Raw genomic sequence first — 20690 nt, forward strand, 5'->3', positions numbered from 1 at the left:
AGAACATGTCTTTGGGAGAGATTATGTCCTCCACAGGAGCTGGAGAAGGTTGCTGAGAGGCAGAGGGAGGTCTGGCCATCTCTGCTCAGACTGCTGCCCCCCTGCTCTGTGTCGAGCACCCAGAAGATGGATGGATGTGTTACACTGAAAATGTCAATGTGATTTTTAATGAGATTATTTTCTATTAAAGCAAAACACAAACTTTTAAAATCTGAGTCTGTTCATTCATGGTATAAATAACCTTATGCTCCTCCCAAACAGCTCTGTGAATCCACATCGGCACTTCAAGAGAAATGTTCATTTAGAGCAGGATGTTTGGTGGCATGCCGGTCATGTCCAGATGTTCCCCAGAATTCATCAGGCAATGATTTTTCTGCTGTCAGCAGGCATCTTTATATGATCTCTTTGATAAATGGGACATTTTGACCATCAGAGGATATTTTCCTCTGTATTATTTTCAACATGACTGCTTTACTTTGTTGTTAACGACCAATAATGAAAATCAGCCAGTCACTCAGTCATGTGCTGCATTTTGGCTTGAACATGTGTCGACCTTTTTCAGTATCATTTCAGCCTCATTGCTCAGCCTGTGTTAGAGATGATGGATGCCTCTCACAACTAAGCTGGCCCATCTAATATATATGTATGCACATATATATATAGATAGATAGATAGATAGATAGATAGATAGATAGATAGATAGATAGATAGATAGATAGATAGATAGATAGATAGATAGATAGATAGATAGATAGATAGATATAAACACCCAGCACGCCCCTGCGGGTGGTTTATCCTTCAAGCTCGGGTCCTCTACCAGAGGCCTGGGAGCTTGAGGGTCCTGCGCAGTATCTTAGCTGTTCCCAGGACTGCGCTCTTCTGGACAGAGATCTCCGATGTTGTTCCCGGGATCTGCTGGAGCCACTCGCCTAGCTTGGGAGTCACCGCACCTAGTGCTCCGATTACCACGGGGACCACCATTACCTTCACCCTCCACATCCTCTCGAGCTCTTCTCTGAGCCCTTGGTATTTCTCCAGCTTCTCGTGTTCCTTCTTCCTGATATTGCTGTCATTCGGAACCGCTACATCGATCACTACAGCCGTCTTCTTCTGTTTGTCTACCACCACTATGTCCGGTTGGTTAGCCACCACCATTTTGTCCGTCTGTATCTGGAAGTCCCACAGGATCTTAGCTCGGTCATTCTCCATCACCCTTGGGGGCGTCTCCCATTTTGACCTCAGAACTTCCACGCCATATTCGGCACAGATGTTCCTGTACACTATGCCGGCCACTTGGTTATGGCGTTCCATGTATGCCTTGCCTGCTAGCATCTTGCACCCTGCTGTTATGTGCTGGATTGTCTCTGGGGCATCTTTACACAGCCTGCACCTGGGGTCTTGCCTGGTGTGATAGACCCCAGCCTCTATGGATCTTGTCCTCAGAGCTTGTTCTTGTGCTGCCATGATTAGTGCCTCTGTGCTGTCTTTCAGTCCAGCTTTGTCCAGCCACTGGTAGGATTTCTGGATATAAGCCACCTCCTCTATCTGCCGGTGGTACATACCGTGCAGGGGCCTGTCCTTCCATGATGGTTCCTCGCCTTCCTCCTCTTTCTTGGGTTTCTGCTGCCTGAGGTATTCACTGAGCACGCTGTCAGTTGGGGCCATCTTCGTGATGTATTTGTGGATGTTTCTTGTCTCATCCTGGACTGTGGTGCTGACACTCACCAGTCCCCGGCCCCCTTCCTTCCGCTTAGCGTACAGCCTCAGGGTGCTGGACTTGGGATGAAACCCTCCATGCATGGTAAGGAGCTTTCTTGTCTTGATGTCAGTGGCTTCTCTCTCCTCCTTTGGCCAGCCTATTACCCCAGCAGGGTACCTGATCACGGGCAGGGCGTAGGTGTTGATAGCCCGGATCTTGTTCTTACCGTCCAGCTGACTCCTCAGGACTTGCCTGACCCTCTGCAGGTATTTGGTGGTTGCAGCTTTCCTAGCAGCCTCTTCATGGTTCCCATTCGCCTGCAGGATCCCCAGGTACCTGTAACTGTCCTCTATGTCTGCAATGTTGCCTTCTGGTAGCTCGATCCCCTCAGTTCTGACTACCTTCCCTCTCTTTGTTATCATCCGACTACAATTCTCCAGCCCGAATGACATCCTGATGTCATTGCTGTATATCCTGGTAGTGTGGATCAGTGAATCGATGTCTCGTTCACTCTTAGCATACAGCTTGATGTCATCCATGTACAGGAGGTGGTTGACAACCTCCTCTCTGACTTGCAGAAAGGTGCGACAAAGAAGGTGCATAAAAAATACATATATATATATATATATATATATATATATATATATGTACATATATATATATATATATATATATATATATATATATATACATATATATATCAGCAGGTAGTGGGATATATTACAGCTAGAAGCAGTTTTAAAACAAGTTGGTTGGGGCCCTGCCAACAAAGTCTCAGAGCAATATCTTCAGCCATATGGATGGGAGGGAATGCATTCTGCTCTGGCTGGCACTGAGCTCTACCACGATGTTTAATATTGTATAGCTCTAACCTGCTGGGAAATCATTCCTGGGACATCTACGGGGCTTAAAAGAAATCAGACTCCAAACAGCAACTGTTGCAAAATTCACAAAATGTGTATCTACATTAGTTTCCTTCACATAAAGCCACTGCTAGGGTGGCTGTGAGTTTTATCATTGTAAGGATATTTACCACAGTATGGTGGGCAGCATAGAGATCTCTCCTTGTGGTGATGCAGAGTGTAGTCTAGCTGACCAAATCAGTGCTATTCATATTAATTTAAAGTTTATTGTTTCTTTGTTTGTTTTGTCATTATTTTATTTCCACATCTGGTCAAACCCACACACAGAATAAGTTTGACTGAAATTAACACTGGGACACTAACAGTGTAACACTGCCACCATGCGGGCAAATATGGAAACTGCGCGAACAAACGTTCACCAAATGACATGTACGACTAGCAGTGGTATCTACCGTGTTAAATATAATATGTTAGATTGCATATGTGTGAGCAAGCCCATGGTAGATATTTTTAATTAAATAAGTGAAAAAGCGGAACATCTTAAACCCGAAAGGGGCAGGGAGTCACAGGAAACGGACTGATTTCACGGTTACACGCGTACCTGTGCTTCCTGTAGGAGACTTGGACGCGGTTGTTAGGCACTTTGTGGTCATGTTTAAGAATGTTTTGAGCAGATTGTTGACTGAAACCTTCTTTGTTGAGCGTAATGTGAGACATACGCCGTTATTACGGGGGGTAGCTGCCGTCTGCGCGCCGGTGAGGAGCTTTACGGACGTGAAGGACGAAGCGCAGCCGCCTTTCGACGCCGCCCTGCTGGAGGTCCTCGTATGTCCGCTGTCCAAGAAAGCGCTCAGGTAACACACACAGATCTGTGCTCAGGTTACTCGTTAATTTACACGCTCTGGTTTACTCTCACTGTATTCTGCTTTTTTCTCTTCCTGTTGTTCAGCCGTGTTGCTCTCTAACAGGATAGACAGGACCGCCTCAAACGCACTTTCAAATGTCTAAAACAGTTTGAGCCTTTTAAATTGTTCAGTTCTTATCCAGTTTAAAGACGCAACACTGCGATGTAATTGCTGATTGGCTGGCTTAATAGGGTCTGTCATTTGCCTTCGCAGATACTTTACATCTATGAAAGCAAATGCAAATTATGCCTGAATCTGATTTTTTCAATAAACACATCTGGATTAGCTGAACATCTGTGTAGCTCTCAACATAACCCCTCACTCACATAGACAAACACAACACCTACGCCAGGAAGCTCTTTGTGGACTACAGCTCAACATTTAACACCACCATCAAACAGACTGGAGTTCAGACTCTTCTCACACTCAGACCGACCCCCTCCAGATGAACCTGGATATTACATTGTCTCACTAATCGCCCTCAGATTGCTGTTAACCATGAATTTTGGTTGTTGTTAAGTTTGCAGATGATATGATGCAATTGGAATCATAAGTGGCAACAGTGATGATACATACAGCAGGAAGGAGATTCACAACTGGACCCCATAGACTGTGATGATAACCTGCTCTTAAACACCACAAAGACCATTATAGACTTCAGGACCATATGTGTATATACTTCTCAAACTTTATACTTAGTGATACATGTCAGTAAATTGTATTATTTAAGTACTATCCTTGTGCTGAAATTGTGGGGTTTTTTCAGAAAAATTCTCTGAGATCAGGTTTAGATATTTAGGTTTGTCTCCTAAAACTTTTATCTTAATGATCATCGAGCTTCCTGTTGTTGAGTTCCTGGAGGACTGCACACAAGCACATCTGTGCTGGTGTTATTTACCCACACCCACTGTGGGCAAATGCTTACATAAATATGATAACATAAAACAAGCATTGCATGTGTGTGTCATGGTTTTGTTAATTTCACATGAACTACAGTTGCTACTGCTGCTGCATTCATGGTTTGTAGGAAATATGAGCACTTCAGTGCTATGAAAGACTTATTCTACTATGTTATTCCTCCACAGATACGAGCCTAAGACCAACGAGCTGATCAACGAGGAGCTCGGCATTGCCTATCCCATCATCGACGGCATTCCCAACATGATCCCTCAGGAGGCCAGACTCATTCGAAAAGATGCTTCAGACACACCTGCACAATAACAGAAACGCCTTCACTTTGAGTTGACCTGAGCAAAAACAAACTGGACGCTGGCTTTAAAAAACTGTTTGACTAAATAAAATTGAGGTGTTGGATTATTTCAGTTGTATTTTGGCATTCTAGCCAAAGCGCACGTAACGCATCATCATCCGGCTGCGCGTTACCGCCGAGCCCATCTGCAAACATGTTGTCCCTGTCTGTGATGGTGGGACTGGTCCCCATAGTGTCGCTCTTTGGTTTGTTCTACTCTGCGGCGGTGGATGAGAACTTCCCTCAGGGCTGCACCAGCAGCAGCAGTCTGTGCTTCTACAGCCTGCTGCTGCCCGTCACCATCCCCGTCTACGTCTTCTTCCACCTCTGGAGCTGGATGGGGATCAAGCTTTTCAGGCACAACTAGGCTGGTTTCTCAACACAGATGTGTTGAGTTGCCAGCCTCACACAGTTGTAACACATCTGTGTGGCTGAAGTGGCTTTCATTTTTTAAGCCCTTTGGTTGGAGGAAGGTAAAGACAGATGGCGCATGGATGCTTTTTAAAGCTGAAAATATTTTTCCATAGGGTCTGGCCTCCCGACATATAGAGTATGAGACAGAGTATGTTAGTCATTACAGCTGTTAAACAAACCCCTGGATATCATTTGCACATGAAGTAGAAGGCTGTATATTTTCTGAGCAAATAATAAAATTCTTTATGCAAATCCACTGTTTCCATACTCGAGTCCTGACTTCACAAAACGGGAACATCTACTCGTTTTAAATAAATGCATTTGAATTGATAACAGACTACATTTGTGCAGAATCGACTGTGCTGTGATCTGCAGTGTCTCAGTTTTGTTGCATTCAGAAAATTCACAAGCTGATATTTAAAAGTGGAACTCAGGCAAACCTGCCTGACAGCTCGAACATGACAGAACACCCAAAACTTTCAAGTCGCGCTGCACAACACCGTCCTCAGACGTGTTCTACCACAGTTCATGTTGAACTCATGAAAGCATGTTTTTTCTTCTGATGAACGTTGGGAACGTTCAGCAGGAGCCTTCAGTGTGCATCTTAGAGGGAAAAGCGATCTGACAGCATTAGAGCTGCTGACTTTCTGCTCAAAGACTTGGGTTGAGCTCGATTTTCAGGAGCAATGCAAATTTGACACACGCTGCTCTTCAACTGAAGCCACGAAAACTGAACCCGCGTTGCAGAAATGATGCGGTGTCTGCTGGAAAAGTTTTGGGAATACACAAACTGTGACATTCTGAGGCTTTTATGTGAATCAGGTCAGAGTGTAGAAACCTGAAGATCTCAGTGGTCCTTCCTGCTTTTGAGTTTCAAACTTTGCTTGCCTTCATTTTTCCTTTGATGTTAAACTTTTTTCTTCTGTGTTCTCACAGTCATGCTGTGTTTCTTCTCCTTTTTTCTTTCCTCACAGCCGCTCATCCTTCTCTGAAACAGAAAGAGACAGGCTGGTTATTTTATTGAATTAGCATGTCTTAGTGCTCTTTGGAATGAGCAGAGATGGCCAGCATTGAGCTGCTGACGGTCATTTTAAGTTGGAGAAAGTTGAAAAGACTCACTGCTTGTTTGATTTGACAGTTTTGCAGACAACAGCACACAGAGCACTTGTATCACCAGTCATGAGCAAACTTCCACTGGCTCTACACAATACATATATCACAACAAAAAAATTTGATGCCTGTGACATTCAGGAGTCTTTCTCTGGCTTTATGTGGCCAGGTTCTGTGTAGTTTTACTGAGCACGTATGTGCACATCTATCCATAAACTGGATTAATCATGCAAAGTGCACGAATGTGAGATCCACGTGGCTGTATGAGGTGCTGTTAATGTTACGTTTGGTGCCTTTAAAGTTACCCTTGAGGATAGATATTGCTTTTATATATGACTTATTAGTTTCCCAGGTGAAATATGGATATGGCATCCTACAGTTGCACCAGTTGCACAGTGGCCAGCAATGCATGCAACACCTGCCCTGACCTCATTCATTAATGAATCTGTGGAGGATGGTCATCATTTCCTCCACAGTGCTTTTGGTCATCCTGCACAGTGTGGCAAGAAAACGAACCTTGCCATCGTCCAGCAGGAGGCTCCACAGACCAGCCAAAAGTTATTACCAGACCCGTCACGGCTCCATCACTGTGGGCAGGCAGATGGAGCAGCATGTAAGTGTTGTTGATAGTCTGAATGCTGGTTTGAGATCAGCTTCAGTGATGAAGGAGGACATTCGGTGTGCATAAGGAGATTTAAAAGCAGTCTTTAAGACCCCCAACTAGCTCAAACATGAGATATCCACTTAAGCCCCACGCCCCCGGTACCGGGGGCAAAAAGGAGGAGATCACGTTTAATCGGTTATAACACGGGTTGATAAATATAAGTCCAGACATGTGTGGTATCCACAGAAACCTCAGAATCTCAGCTAAAATGTCATATAAACCATTTCTACAACCACCAAACACACTGAATTTATATGTTGGTTACTGAATTTCTGGAACCAAATGTGAACTGAGGCATATTTTTAAAAGGGTTATATGCTAAAAAAAAATTTAAAAAAATCGGTGAGGATAAAATCTACTTACTTTTTCTGTGTTCCAGTCTCAGTAACTTTGACACAGTAATATCTGCTTCAATATTTACACCTCTGATGAAATTTCCCAAGTGTTAGCTTTATTTTGATACCAAGCTTGTAAGGACAGAGTTTGTAATTGCAGAGAAATAATTAATTAAATTTGGGCATTACATTTTCGAGCAGGAAGCTCAGAAACCCCCTTGGAGCTTAAGAGGATATAATACGCTGCACAGGCAAACTCATTTGTTTTGTTTCTGAGCAAATCAGTTAAGCCAGGACTAAAGTTAAGCTTCATAACTGCATGAATGTAAGTTTTATATTTTACTGGAGCAGTGCTAGTCAATCCTTTCCTTTTTTTTTTAATTCCCTAAATATAGAAATGTTTTGTTTGTTGTAATAATTTGTTTTGCATCAAACATTTTTAAAAATATTTTAATCCAGAGACAAAACTCAGCTTCTGGAAAAGAAAAAACGATCACTTTATGAGTCCTAATATTTGTGTTGTAAACACAAGTTCTCTAAAATATTTATAAGAATTGATAAGAATAGGAAGATCGCTAAAACTATTAAAACCTCATTTTAACATGATTTTGTTCAATAAGCCTCATAAGTTATGGGTAAACAACATGACCCTTGTGTTGCTGTCATATAGTGACTGATGCTGATCAACTGTATTTGGCTTTGCAGTAGTGCAAGTCTTGAGTCACCCCTCGTTTCTTTATATTTTGCTTCCTTGGAATCAGACAGACTTTCTTGTTGAGCAGTAGTTCTCTTTCTGAATCTCTTTTAAAGTTTCCTTTGTTAAATCATTTAACACTGATCTATGAATCAATTTTGCATATAAAATACTCCTAACCCAAGGGATGAAACAGGGTTGTGTAAATACAACTGACCATCTACTGTTCACTGAAGCCTCATCAGAAACGTGGCTGTCAAGAAGCTTAAAGAAGGGAAACGGGAAGAAAAGGCTGTGAAAGTTATGCCGGAACTAGACTGAAAATCATGGAAACAGGTCTGATAAAGCAATGAATCCAAATTTGAAATTTTTGATTCAAATCATCATCAGAGGAGGTCAGGAGAGCGGTCCAACAGTGAGTGTCTGCAGTCATCTGTAAAGCACGCTGAGGCTCTGTCCTGGTTTGGGCTGCATTTCAGCTGGTGATGTTTGAAGTCTTGTCAAAAAATAATGAAATTATGAATGGCGAAAGGTACAGTCAAATTTGCCAGTGCAGTAAAATACATGGTGGAACACCATCAGTCATGGGTTGGCCTCCCCAGAGCCCGGACCTCGACATGACTGAAGCAGTGTGGGATCATCGAAAGGCAGCCAACATCCAAAGAAGAGCTTTGAATGTCCTTCAAGAAGCCTGGAGAATTATTCCTGAAGACCACTTGTTCCCATTATTTGCTGGATCTGCTATTATTTTGTTTCCATTATTTTTTATTCTGCATTTTTTCTTTAACATTGAATATTTATCTCTTTATTGTCTGAAATAAACTTTAATATGAAGCTGATTCCATTATATCAGCCAATACCTGTTATGTCAGTACAGTTTATTATATTAACTGTTAACAATGGCACAAAACAAAATGCTGTGTCTGAAAATAATGCACAACATTTATACTTCGTCTATCTACATAGATAGATAGATAGATAGATAGATAGATAGATAGATAGATAGATAGATAGATAGATAGATCCCATGTATGGAGGTGATTATCAGTATACAAAGCTTATAAAAACGAACAAACACATTCACTTCCTCTACTTGTAGCTCAGGAAAAAACGCAAGCATAAACTAACAAAGAAGCTAGCTGCAGATTATATCGAAGAGGTGTGTAAGTGTAATACGACTTATATAAATATACAAGTACAGGTTAATACAAGCTGTCAGTATAAAATATAAATATCACATTTGTTCATTTCTTAAGAGTTTACATAAAAAATTACACCATTAGATATTCTGTTGCATGATTTTTGTTGCCATGGCAGGGTTTTAAAAAAAATTTCAGGGTAATGTTGTGGTGGATTTCAAAGCTCATAGCCGTGAGACTGCCACAGCGCCCCTGCATTACTGGTCCAGGTCATTGCTGTCACGGCTGGGGGGGCGATAGTGGCTCTGGCAAAACTCCCTGATCCGAGCACAAGCCTCCAGCATCATCTCCTCCGGGACTGTCACCACAATGCGGAAGAAGTTGGGATACTCAAACGCCTGTGAAACGTCAGGAAGGATGGAGTTTAGTAATATGTCGGTGTGAGGACTGACAAATCAGCAGTGAGAGGAAAGGTGATGGCGTCTTACCGAAGCAGGCAGACAGAAGACAGACTGCTCGGTCACCAGCTGTTCGGTGAAGTCCACATCGTTCTTAAAATCTGGGAAGTGATCCATGTCGATCCCAACCTGGAAAATGTAAAAACCACGGTTGGTCTGACCTCTAAACTCTGAATGCCGACGTCATTCAGACTCCTTTACTGTGTGCACACTGCATTAGTAGTTTCCCACCAATCAATGAAATCTTTCATTTTCAAAAGTATTCAGACCCTTTTTGTAGCTCAGAAGTGTTCTCAGCTGTATTCCATTTGCCTGAATTATCCTTAATCATCTGACTGGAGAGACTTGAGAATTTCTCACATGCGCAATCAAATCCCATAACTTTTATTTCATGTCACCAAAACTCTCAGTAGATAGCTTTGATAAAACTATGGCAAAGCAGAAATCTGCCAACAGTGTCCCCAGGTGCTTAGCGACCTCAACTTTGGGAGAAGTTTAAAACCATGAGGATTCTTCCTACATTCGTCAGTCTGGCCAAACAAGAGTATCCAGGCAAGTAGGTCCTTGGTCACAGAGGTGACCAGGAGCCCAAACAGTCCCTCTGATAGAGCTTTAGAAGTCCTGGAGAGCCTGCTGGTAGCACCACCATCTCACCAGCACCCCATCAATCAGACTTATATAAGTCTTTCTATAGAAGAGAAATATAAACTATGACAACCTGTCCAAAAGTCCAAAATGTAACTATTTGCTGCCATAGTAGAAGCACTTTGTCCATGTGTCTACATCTCATATCTGCACATGGACAAGCCTAAACTCATTATAAACTCATTACCTGCTGACTCTAGCCCCACAGAGAAGCACGGCGGCGGTATCATCGTGCTGTGGGGTGCAGCAGGTACAGCGAGATGAATGATGAATGCAAATAAATATAAATATTGTAGAGATTACCAAAGCTGTAACTGCTGCTCAAAGACCTCATTCAAAGTATGAATTAAAGGTCTAAAAGCTTCTGTAAAGTTTCTATTTTAATATGCCAACTAAAAAATTTGAAAAGTGTGCTTACATTATGTAACAGAAATCAGACTGATAGAGGGGGGGAACTATTAATCATGTAGCCTTTCTGTGTTCTTTCAGGACACTGTGTGGCATCACTTTAGAAACTCACAAATCTGATTTTAAAAGTCATTTAAATGGTTAAAGTGTGAGTCATTTGCAAAATCCAGACACAGACATTTCCCATAAAATGTGATAACCTGGGCACAGAGCACAGTTCACAGCAAAAATGATGATGATAAGTAAACTAAATATGATTGAGAAAATTATCATGGCACAAAAATTTGAATGCAAACCACACGTTCAACACTCACCATGATGTACATGGCTCCTGAAGGCATGACAGGGTTCAGGCCGGGGACGGAGGACAGCTCGCTGAAGCAAATCTCTGAGTTAGACTGAGGAAGCAAAAAAAGATAAACCATTCACACAGTGTCATGTGATGCATATTAATGTGCACTACTATGTGATTTTTGAGACAGAATTAAGACATAACAACAAGAATCTGCACTGAAGGAACAGAAAAGCAACCAGGATCAGCTCAAATTCCAGTAAATTATAAAGGTGGAATATATTAAAACAACTTCTCTCCATTACCTTGAGGAAGCCGATGGTGTTGTTGTAGAAGCTTTGAGGAGTGTTGTTGAGGATTCGCTCCAGCGCCCCCTGAACGATGCTGCAGGCTCCCAGAATACGCTGGCTGAGTTTTACCAGACCCTGTCGAATCTGAACGAAAAAACGTGTCAGTTGGGTAAATGTAATGTGCAAATTATTGTATGTCATTGTGTGTCTGCGTTTGAGTATTGAAACAATCAGTCAACGCTTCCCTCATCAGGTCAAATCGTGAGTTACAACACTGTTAACATTTACCAGCTCTCATGTCCCGAGAAATGAGAACACAATGCTTTTGTTGTTTTTTAAAAAATGACACCAGAGGTTTGAGACTTACAGAGGAACTGTAAAAAAAATAAAAATAAAAAGTACCTCAGTTCCAAATATATCATTCCTGTCATGGATGAGGATCCATCCCATCCTCCAGCCAGGCACCAGCCAGCGTTTAGCCAAACCGCCACAGGAAAGGATGGGTACATCACTGCTGAGGGATGCCAATGAAGGAGAACTGCATCCTGGGAAAACCTGAGGGCAAAAACAAGAATAAAAACTTTAGAATTTTATACTACATATGCAGATATTTGACTTCCTTTGACTTTTATACGTTTACAGATGTTTCATTGAGGCAAACTGACATGAAGTACAGCCGTTTTAATTCATATGACTTAAAAGGAGAAAATCATCATGCTGTTGTCGTTTGGATCAGTTTGGGTTTCCCACAGACTGACACCACAGTAAAAACGAGAGGGCTTAGAGATAAGCGAACAAAATCATAGGAATTCTTGGTAATTTTGAAATTATGTTATTAACACGAAGGCTCGGTGATTAAAGAGAGACCAAACTTTCTCAGGCAGATCAGCAGAAGGACGGGAAGACCCAGGGCTGGAGGTGGGTTGCAAAGCAGGTTGCAGATGCACAGCAACTGCTGCTGACTGAAGCAGCTCAAAGAGAGCACTTCATATAATATTTGCCAGTTGGCCACTGAGATCAGCTGATGTCTTTTTCTTTTTTCTTATTTATTAATCAAGCATTTCTGTAGTTATGCTTTCTTCATTTCAATCCTATTTGTGTCTGACGCCCTCCTTAAAAAGAAGAGGAAACAGATGTGAATTTCTCTGAGGTTTAAGAGGATAAAGTTAAGATGGAAAAAGTAACTTAAACTGCAAAAAAACCTAAACTCCAGAGTGGCTGAATGGGCAAATAAACTTCTGTCATTTACACAGAAATGTATCGTCAGAACTGCTTTCATCCACCGCATGTTCACTAACAGCAGGACAGCAGCTGTTTACAGCGTGCCTGAGTAAAACACAGCGGCGAGGAAAGTGTTAAAAGACACAAATGTAACTGAAAACAACCATTAGATCAACTTTTAAGTTTGATCTTGCATAATATTCTTCCTGAAAGTCTCACAAAAATACCACAGTAGAGAAAAGCAAAAGGAAGAGAGTTACAGAGGGAGGCCGATGCTGTGGTAACCACCAAGAGAAATGTTTCACCCACAGAAAGCTGGTTCTTATTAAAGCTGCGTGACGTGGAGAAAAGACACTACCCCACGTCCTATTGGCCAGACTGAATGAATGACATAACAGCAGCACAAACGTGCTTGCATAACTTGTTTTCTGGCACAAATGTCTTAAACGTCTCTCAGATCAAGCGGAGGATGAATGTAAAGCATTGATCAACATGGATGCAATAAAAAGCTTGATGGAGATAATGGAGTAAATGCATGGGCAACTGTGTGCATGGTTTATAACTGTGACTCATAGACAGGTCAAACATCTCCACAGAGAGCATGTTGACTGTGCAGACGTGCCTCATAAAACCACAATTTATCACTGAAGGGCTTACAGAGGTGAGGAGCAGGGGCACTGACCCACTGCCTGAAACGTCCTAGGTGGTGCAGCTCACAGTCACCGTTATCCCCCGCTCACTAAAAAACAGGCCTCACCAATGCACCCTGAGCCCAGCTCTCCACCCACCACACGCCCCCCATTCCTCCCCAGGTTCTGCTGTAACAAAACCAGACAGCTGCAGTAATTGCAAGCACATGCAGCCAAAAAAGTGCAAAGTCATTCTGGTCTGCACATGCTCATTATGGAACGGTCCAATGGTGGCGAGGTGGTTTGGGGATGCACCCAGTGACCCCGACTTTAAACTATTACACTCACAACAGCTCCCACAAAAACACAAAAACAAGCTTTCAAAAGTTGTTTTTTGTTCAGCTTTAATATCATCAAGCGAGCAAGTCAGCAAGTCCACTGCGACACAAGCCTCCCAGTGTTTTTCCACGAAGCACACATCTTCATCTCAACTCCAGAGCTGAGATGAAAACGTGTGAAGATGGCAAAGGAAATATCACAGATGATGCAGTTTGCAGCATACATATACTAAATGCTTCTTAAATGACTGATCGATCGATTGTTTTAGTTTGCACTCATTAGACAGACCAACACATTGTAAAGTGCAAAAGTCCAAACAGCTCAGATGTAACAAAGGACTGGAGGGAAGTCTTTTGGGAATAAATCTGAATAAGACCCAAACTGTCAACTTCAGCTGACACAAAGTTCAGATGGTCGAAAACTCCTCAAAACAACCCCCAAGAACTAAAAGATGCTAAAGCATCATAGTTACTGTCTAATGTTAAGTGAGTTTTAAGAGAAAGAAGCTCCTCCCTCTTCTTTTGAAGTTGTTTGGTGACATTTAGCAGAGACATGCCTGGAGGGTAAAGGTGAGGCAACAAAGAAAGAAAAAAAACGAGTGTTCAAATATTTCAGGAACCATTTATGACAGCGAGAGGTAGAACACTCTACGTGTACATATCATTTTTAAAATATAGTTATTATAAATGTATATGACACGTTTATAGCCTATAAAAAGGAAATAAAGGTGTTCTGACTGATCCATTTGAATTCTCAGTGGAAAATTACTGCACTGTTGCCTCGTCTCCATTTGTTGCGAGCTGACAAACAATATGATGGCTGCCAGAGAGTGTGTCTGCTTATCTGTGAACATATTTGCATGGCCTTCAACTAAACTTTGACCAGCACAGATTTTCCCAGACTGACATAGATGCCAAATCTTTGTACCACATATGCTGATGTTATAAGATATCCATGTTAAAATGTGTTGCATCACTGACGGTTTCAAGAAGTTTCACAATAAGAACTTTTCACATTTTACGAGCGGGGATCTAATTTTATTACTTCCAAGTGCGAGAAAATATTTTAGCAAATATGACAATAAGCTTGTCCTGATGAGGACAGCAAAGCTGATGAGCAATAAAACTTTTGAAAGAGCTGTACGATTACACCCACGTTTACAGAAAAACAGTGGGACGGGTTCGGTATAGACTTAGCTGTCATTATATGCTGATGATTTAAATGTGTTTATTAGACAAAAATCTGTTCTAGCTTTATTCCATTTAATCCAACCTGAAATCTTTAAAGAAAACCTTGTCTTGTAAGTCATACTCACTGGGCCTAGAAAAACAGATCACAGTTTTGCTGCAGTAGTTCTACTGGAAGTTATACTCCCCACCATCACCAAGAGATGTTCAGAGAGGATCATCTGATTGCTCGGGTCTTTACCTCACTATTTAGGGTGCCCTGAGAAAACTGCTCCAAATGAATCTGAATGAAATGTAATATTCCATACAGATGAACAAATCATACACTTATTAAATAATGTCAACATAACTCCTTTCGGAGCAGTGCTGGTTATACAATGCTAGTACTATTTTGTGAGTGTACACTCGATACTTGTTCAAATGTTCAAATCATATGTTTTTGCTCCTTTTTGACAAAAGTTGCTTTAAATATCCCAAAACATTTGTGTGACAGTTCGTGGCTTTTACAGTTTTGACAACCAACATGACAAAATGATAAAATAGAAACATGTGAAGAGTATGACCAAGAAGGACTTAGCTTTAATCAATTCTGATTATATTTAGTACCAAGCTGTATTTTTTAACATGGATGCAGTCTCACTTTAAATCACTATCTATCCACTGCTTGTCCTTGCTGACCTCCGTGGCACTGGCCTGCACAGAGGCACTAATCCCCCCCCCCCCCCCCCCATGTGCTGATGTGAGGTTGTGCACCCACATCAGCACATGCAGAGCCAGGCAAATGCCACCAATTGGAACAGAACATCTACTGTCACTGTGGTTTAAAACAAAAAGAAAGTGCCTCGCTGGTGTTGCACGAGCCAAGCCCACCTGTGCTGAGATGCAGCTCGTGTCGACAGCTGCTACACTCACCATATTACAGTAGATCTCATCAGCCAGGATGGGGACACAGTGTCTGGAGGCCACTGGACAAAGGAAGAGTGGAATTGTTTGAGAGATGTTGTGTTTGTTTGTTTGTTTACAAAACTGGAATTCTTCCCCATTCTGAGTACAGGAGAGCAGCCAACCTTTGAGGATCTCCTGCAGGTGCTTCTTGTTGAAAACAGAGCCACACGGGTTGGATGGGTTGGTGACGATTAGACAGGAAGTCTTCTCATCAATCAGGCTCTCCATGTGCTGCAGGTCAACCTCCCATGACTTCTCCGGCTGTGAAAATAATCATAATACATATTTATGCACTGCTGAGTGTTTATTACCATTACTTTACTTGTATATTATTTTCATGCCACTTTTACTTTAGTAACTTTACAAATTACATGCTCATAAAATTTGATTCTTTGATATAAATGAATCCAGTTAACAGAAAACATAAATGCCGTGCAGCCATATAACAGTCATGATGTTAGAGTTCCACAGCCTTCACCATCACCAGCCTCACTCACGTTTCCTGCTCTGTTGCTCCTTTCAGATGTGGTCATTAAAATATGTGAAATCTTTCTGGGAGAAATTAACAGATAAGCTGACTGACTTCATTTTAACGAGTTTGGTGTGTGTGGCAGATCCATCTTAGTTTACCCATGACTGATGTACTTGAAAAGATGATGCCACTAAAATGTAATAATCATAACTGTTCCAGCCCAAAAAGTGTTTATCGTTTAGGCCAGCATTAAAAACAGAGAAACTGTCCCCACACTTACAAGCAGGTTGTAGAGTCTGACCTCGATTCCCATGGAAACAGCCAGAGTTTTATATAAGGAGAAGCCTGGGCATGGTACCAGGATGTTGTCTCCTGGGTTGCACAACACACTGATAGCCAGGTCAATGGCCTGACTGCAGCCGCTGGTCAGAATCACATCCTGGAAGAGAGACAGTGTCTTCTTTAGTTTGGAGAATCTGTTACTTTCACACAGGAACTCAAAACAATCCACTGTAACGAGCAGATTGACACCAAAGCCATTTGGTACTGAGTTTTTACTAAAGGTGTAGTTCACACTTCAGATTTAGGGGCAGACGGTAATGTGTGTGAGGAGTGAGCACCTCTGCCTCTAGTGGAGCCTCAGGGCAGCTGTAGAAGTTTGCCACCGCCTGCCGACTCTGCAGGTAACCTGTCAGTGGACGCAGAGAAAGGATTCATGATTGTATATGTTCAACAGTGTCTTCTGCGCTTTGCTGGCTCTTAGAAAAACATATTTATCTTCGCATCTATCTTTTCACATCATTTCACTTTAGGGATGGCTCACCGACAGAGGGAGCATAGCCGTTGTATTTTTGGGAGTCTATGGCATCCTTCATGGCCTGAAGCACTGCACCATCTGTGGGCAGGTTTCCAAACACAGTGGGATCCCCTGAGGAGCAAAGGTGAAGGTAATCAGCAGTTAGAAAAAACAAAGAATAAGCATGATGCAAACCCCCAAATCTAAAGTGACTTTTATGAGGAATCTCCTAACCAATAGAAAGTGCGATCATGGGTTTGTCCGGGTTCGGGGTGAGCTTCATCCCATCCACGATGGCCCTGATGGGGTTGAGCGTGTTGTTAGCCATCTCCGAAGGCTTCACCTCCCACCTCTGCCTCCGGCTCTTAGATTTGGTCGGGTATAAGGCACCTTTGATGTTGACATGGTGGACGCCATTCCCGTGCACCCCATTTCTGTTCACTCCATTTTCATTTAGGGTTTTTCCATTTACCGTAGTTTTGCCACAAACTCCATTGCCGTTCATCTGAACCATGTAAGACTTGGTCTCCATCCTGGAACTAAAGAGGATGGTGGACCATGAGTCCAACAGGGATAACAAATGGTTCATTTAATCAGTCTTAGTCTTGTAATGTGCCATACTTCGTATCTATACTCTCCTAGATTGCAGAGGTGTCAGTTTCATATACAATATTTATATATTAAATATATAAAAATATGTATTGACATTTATAATATTTATGTCTATTTCATTTTTCTGTATATATCTGTAACTGTATTACAGATGTATTTATTAATATATTTATTTAATGTAAATGTTTGTATTCTTTTTGTATTTAATGTATTTTTCCCAGTTTCTAAAACAAGTTAATATGTAAATTGATACAAATGCATACAAATACCAAGGTAGAAAAATTCTAATTATATAAATTCATTACTTCCTTTGTTTATTTTATTATGACTGATTTTATCATCAGTGATTCCTATGCATTATAGAATGTTTATTTATGCATTTATTTCTATTTATTTATTTGTTTAGTTATTTACCAAGGAGAGAGCTCACAGTGTTTGTGATGGTGAGATCACCAACAACTAATAATACATAAATACATACATGCATACATTTACCAATTGATACATAAAGTATGTCAAATTAAAAATTTATTTTAAAAACAATTAAATCAACACAAAAATTAATAAAAATGAATATGAACATTTTGCATTAATAAGATTAATTAGAATCTTTATTTGTACTTTTTATGCATTTAATTGCTCTACTTAATTTAACTTTTGTGTTTTTAGTGTGAACAATGGCATAAGTTGAGTGCAATGAAATACAATAAATGAATTAATCTGGGCCTTTGGGTTCTCCTTTTGATGTTGATGCATTTAATTCCTTTCTATAACTATTTAAATACATTTAGTTTATTTAATTGTTCAATTCTGTTTTCATTTATTTCTTTAATTTGGCTCCGTCATCTCCGGTATATGAACAAAGGGCTCCAGACAAAAAAGAAGGTTTTTTTCTTGGTGTTTACTGGGCCTGATTACTCCTGCTTACTTCCAGCTGTGTGAACTTTGTGTTTGGAAAATACTAAATACTAAAAATACTAAAAATCTTCCACCGACAACCTTCATACATCAGTGTTATCTATGGGTTTTTAAAAAAACTAATACACACACACACACGCACACAAATATATATATATATACATATAGATAGATAGATAGATAGATATGTATACTATATATACTGCAACAGTTTGCAGAGTTGTTAATGGTCTCGCCTACATTGTGAAAAAAATCTTTTTCCTGAGGTACAAAAACAAAAAGACTTGAAAAATTGAGGTTTCGTGCGTAAAAAAAGAAAAAATATGAAACCATTTATATATTTCCCTCATCAATGTGAATTATTGATCTGCTCAGATTTTGATCTCTTCTGTAGGATTACATTTTAACTTTCAAAGCTTTTCTATTCAAGATTTTAATAAATGAAAGTGACCGCATTCACTTTAAAGGTTAATATTTCATTGATAATTCATTCATAGATTCATCGGTCTACAAAGAAGCTGAGTTTTTGTATTAAGTGGTTTAAAGCATAAAGTTATCCAATCGTAATAAGAGTGCTGTAACGTGTAATAAAAACCTTTGAAAACTTGTAATTTATCAGGATGCCACTCAATTCATACATGATTTTAAATCTGCCAATTAATGAAATTACATAATTCCCAAAAAAACAAAAATAAGGTTGTTTACTTACCTCATGAGTTATTCAAAGTCTCCAAAAAGCAGCAGCGCAGTTTAATCACTCTCAGTCAAATTAAAGAACAGAAGCCAGGATGTATGAACCCGGCTTTATAGCAAGATCCCTGAAAATGGGTGTTGAACCCTGCCCATAATTCCATTGGTGGAGGCTGAGGGTTGTACCATCACACCCCTCTTACATCACTAACCAGAACCATACCACCACAAAACCTTAACAGCATCAATCAGCATGTGGAGGAGCAGTGAAAGAGAGGAGTCGGTCTCACGCACAGGGAGACCGCCTCAGTGCGTCACGCCAGAATCAGCTGGGGCCAAAGCCGGGGTCTGACAGCAGGGCAGAAATCTATTGATCGTGAAGGCAAACTGCAAATATGAGTCCCACAGCTGGGGACATATGAAGATCTGCAGGAAGTGAAAGTCATCTTCATCTCGTGCCAAAACATTACTAACATTTTAATGCTTTTAATGACCTATATATACCATTGTGTATGTATGTGTGTATAATGTGCATATATATATATGTGTGTTTGTGTGTGTGTGTGTTGTGTCCTTTACATATTGTTGTGATTTACATTGCTGTGCCTGAGAGTCACCATCTACCGGAACCAAATTCTTTGTATGTGTTTGTGCATATACTTGGCCATTAAAGGCGATTTTCATGGAAGAGTCCTTCTTCCATGGAAATGAATGACTCTAGTACATTCCAGCACTGATCAGAGACCATCCAGATCAAAGCTTTTCCCAGGAAATATCAAAGTGATGTCATCACCTTCCACTGCTTCCTAACTTATAAACAAGGTTTCTTCTTTGTTTTATGGCAACAGCAGTTTTATTAGCACATTTGATTATATGTTAATTGAAAGTGATTAATATGGAAGACAAAACATAAAAACTGGACAAAACCTGTAATATGTTTTTTATTCTCAGTCAGAAACGTACAGGATTTTATCGAGCTTGGCTCATAGTGATATAGTGACCCACAGATGTGTCATGCAGTGTGTGACACAGCTGTCACACTGTTCTATTTACCTGCTTGTGAGTCGGTTCTCTTAATGCTTAATTCTAGGCATAGGCTGCCGGGGATTCCCATGATGCATTGAGTTTTTCCCTTCCAGTCACCTTTCTCACTCACTATGTGTTAACAGACCTCTCTGCATCGAATCATATCTGTTATTAATCTCTGTCTCTCTTCCACAGCATGTCTTTATCCTGTCTTCCTTCTCTCACCCCAACCAGTCGCAGCAGATGGCCCCGCCCCTCCCTGAGCCTGGTTCTGCCGGAGGTTTCTTCCTGTTAAAAGGGAGTTTTTCCTTCCCACTGTCGCCAAAGTGCTTGCTCATAGGGGGTCATATGATTGTTGGGTTTTTCTCCATATGTATTATTGGAGGGTCTACCTTACAATATAAAGCGTCTTGAGGCGACTGTTGTTGTGATTTGGCGCTGTATAAATAAAATTGAATTGAATTGAATGCAAGCTGCTTTGCTGCTTTCTAGAAAACTCTTTGTGCTTTGATTTAAATCTGGAGCTCATTGTCACAGTGCAGCTGTGAGTTCAGTTTAATGCTTAATAGCTACAGTGAGGTGATTGTGATATTTTTTCTATAAATGCCGTAAACTCTGATCAGTCTGTTCTGTTTGTTTGCTGTATTGTTGTTTAAAGTCTCATCACCTGACAGAGAAAACTGAAGCTTT

The 20690-nt window shown here is 40.9% G+C and overlaps 2 protein-coding genes across 4 annotated transcripts; one reads left to right on the forward strand and one right to left on the reverse strand.

Moving 5' to 3' along the window:
- Window positions 1-3125: 3125 nt before the first annotated feature.
- Window positions 3126-5386, forward strand: pyurf (PIGY upstream open reading frame). Of its 2 annotated transcripts, none has more exons than XM_025909320.1 (2): window positions 3126-3416; window positions 4553-5386. In XM_025909320.1, exons 1-2 carry the CDS (start codon window positions 3214-3216, stop codon window positions 4686-4688), a joined length of 339 nt encoding a protein of 112 aa, XP_025765105.1. In that variant the 5' UTR covers window positions 3126-3213; the 3' UTR covers window positions 4689-5386. The 2 variants fall into 2 exon arrangements, with proteins under 2 accessions (XP_025765105.1, XP_013120312.1); XM_013264858.3 differs by having other exon boundaries at window positions 3142-3416.
- Window positions 5387-8796: 3410 nt separating this feature from the next.
- tat (tyrosine aminotransferase) lies at window positions 8797-19146 on the reverse strand. Of its 2 annotated transcripts, none has more exons than XM_019360890.2 (12): window positions 18994-19146; window positions 16989-17293; window positions 16782-16886; window positions 16579-16646; window positions 16260-16397; window positions 15609-15747; window positions 15454-15506; window positions 11568-11720; window positions 11181-11309; window positions 10898-10981; window positions 9561-9659; window positions 8797-9470 (listed from the first exon to the last, which is right to left on the reverse strand). In XM_019360890.2, the coding sequence occupies exons 1-12, from the start codon at window positions 18996-18998 to the stop codon at window positions 9330-9332; spliced, it is 1419 nt and encodes a 472-aa protein (XP_019216435.1). In that variant the 5' UTR covers window positions 18999-19146; the 3' UTR covers window positions 8797-9329. The 2 variants fall into 2 exon arrangements, with proteins under 2 accessions (XP_019216435.1, XP_003439428.1); XM_003439380.5 differs by having other exon boundaries at window positions 16239-16397.
- Window positions 19147-20690: the final 1544 nt, after the last annotated feature.

Source organism: Oreochromis niloticus, linkage group LG7, assembly GCF_001858045.2.
Source record: "Oreochromis niloticus isolate F11D_XX linkage group LG7, O_niloticus_UMD_NMBU, whole genome shotgun sequence".
NCBI classification, from domain to species: domain Eukaryota; kingdom Metazoa; phylum Chordata; class Actinopteri; order Cichliformes; family Cichlidae; genus Oreochromis; species Oreochromis niloticus.

Bases quoted from the DNA above. Each gene is read 5' to 3' on its own strand.
- pyurf (XM_025909320.1), top strand. From the start codon at position 3,214: ATGTTTAAGAATGTTTTGAGCAGATTGTTGACTGAAACCTTCTTTGTT. The intron at 3,417-4,552 runs GTAACACACACA...ATTCCTCCACAG, and splicing joins CTGTCCAAGAAAGCGCTCAG to ATACGAGCCTAAGACCAACG.
- tat (XM_003439380.5), bottom strand. The intron at 16,887-16,988 runs GTTAGGAGATTC...TTTGCTCCTCAG, and splicing joins CATGATCGCACTTTCTATTG to GGGATCCCACTGTGTTTGGA. The intron at 11,310-11,567 runs GTACTTTTTATT...TTTTTCGTTCAG, and splicing joins ATGATATATTTGGAACTGAG to ATTCGACAGGGTCTGGTAAA.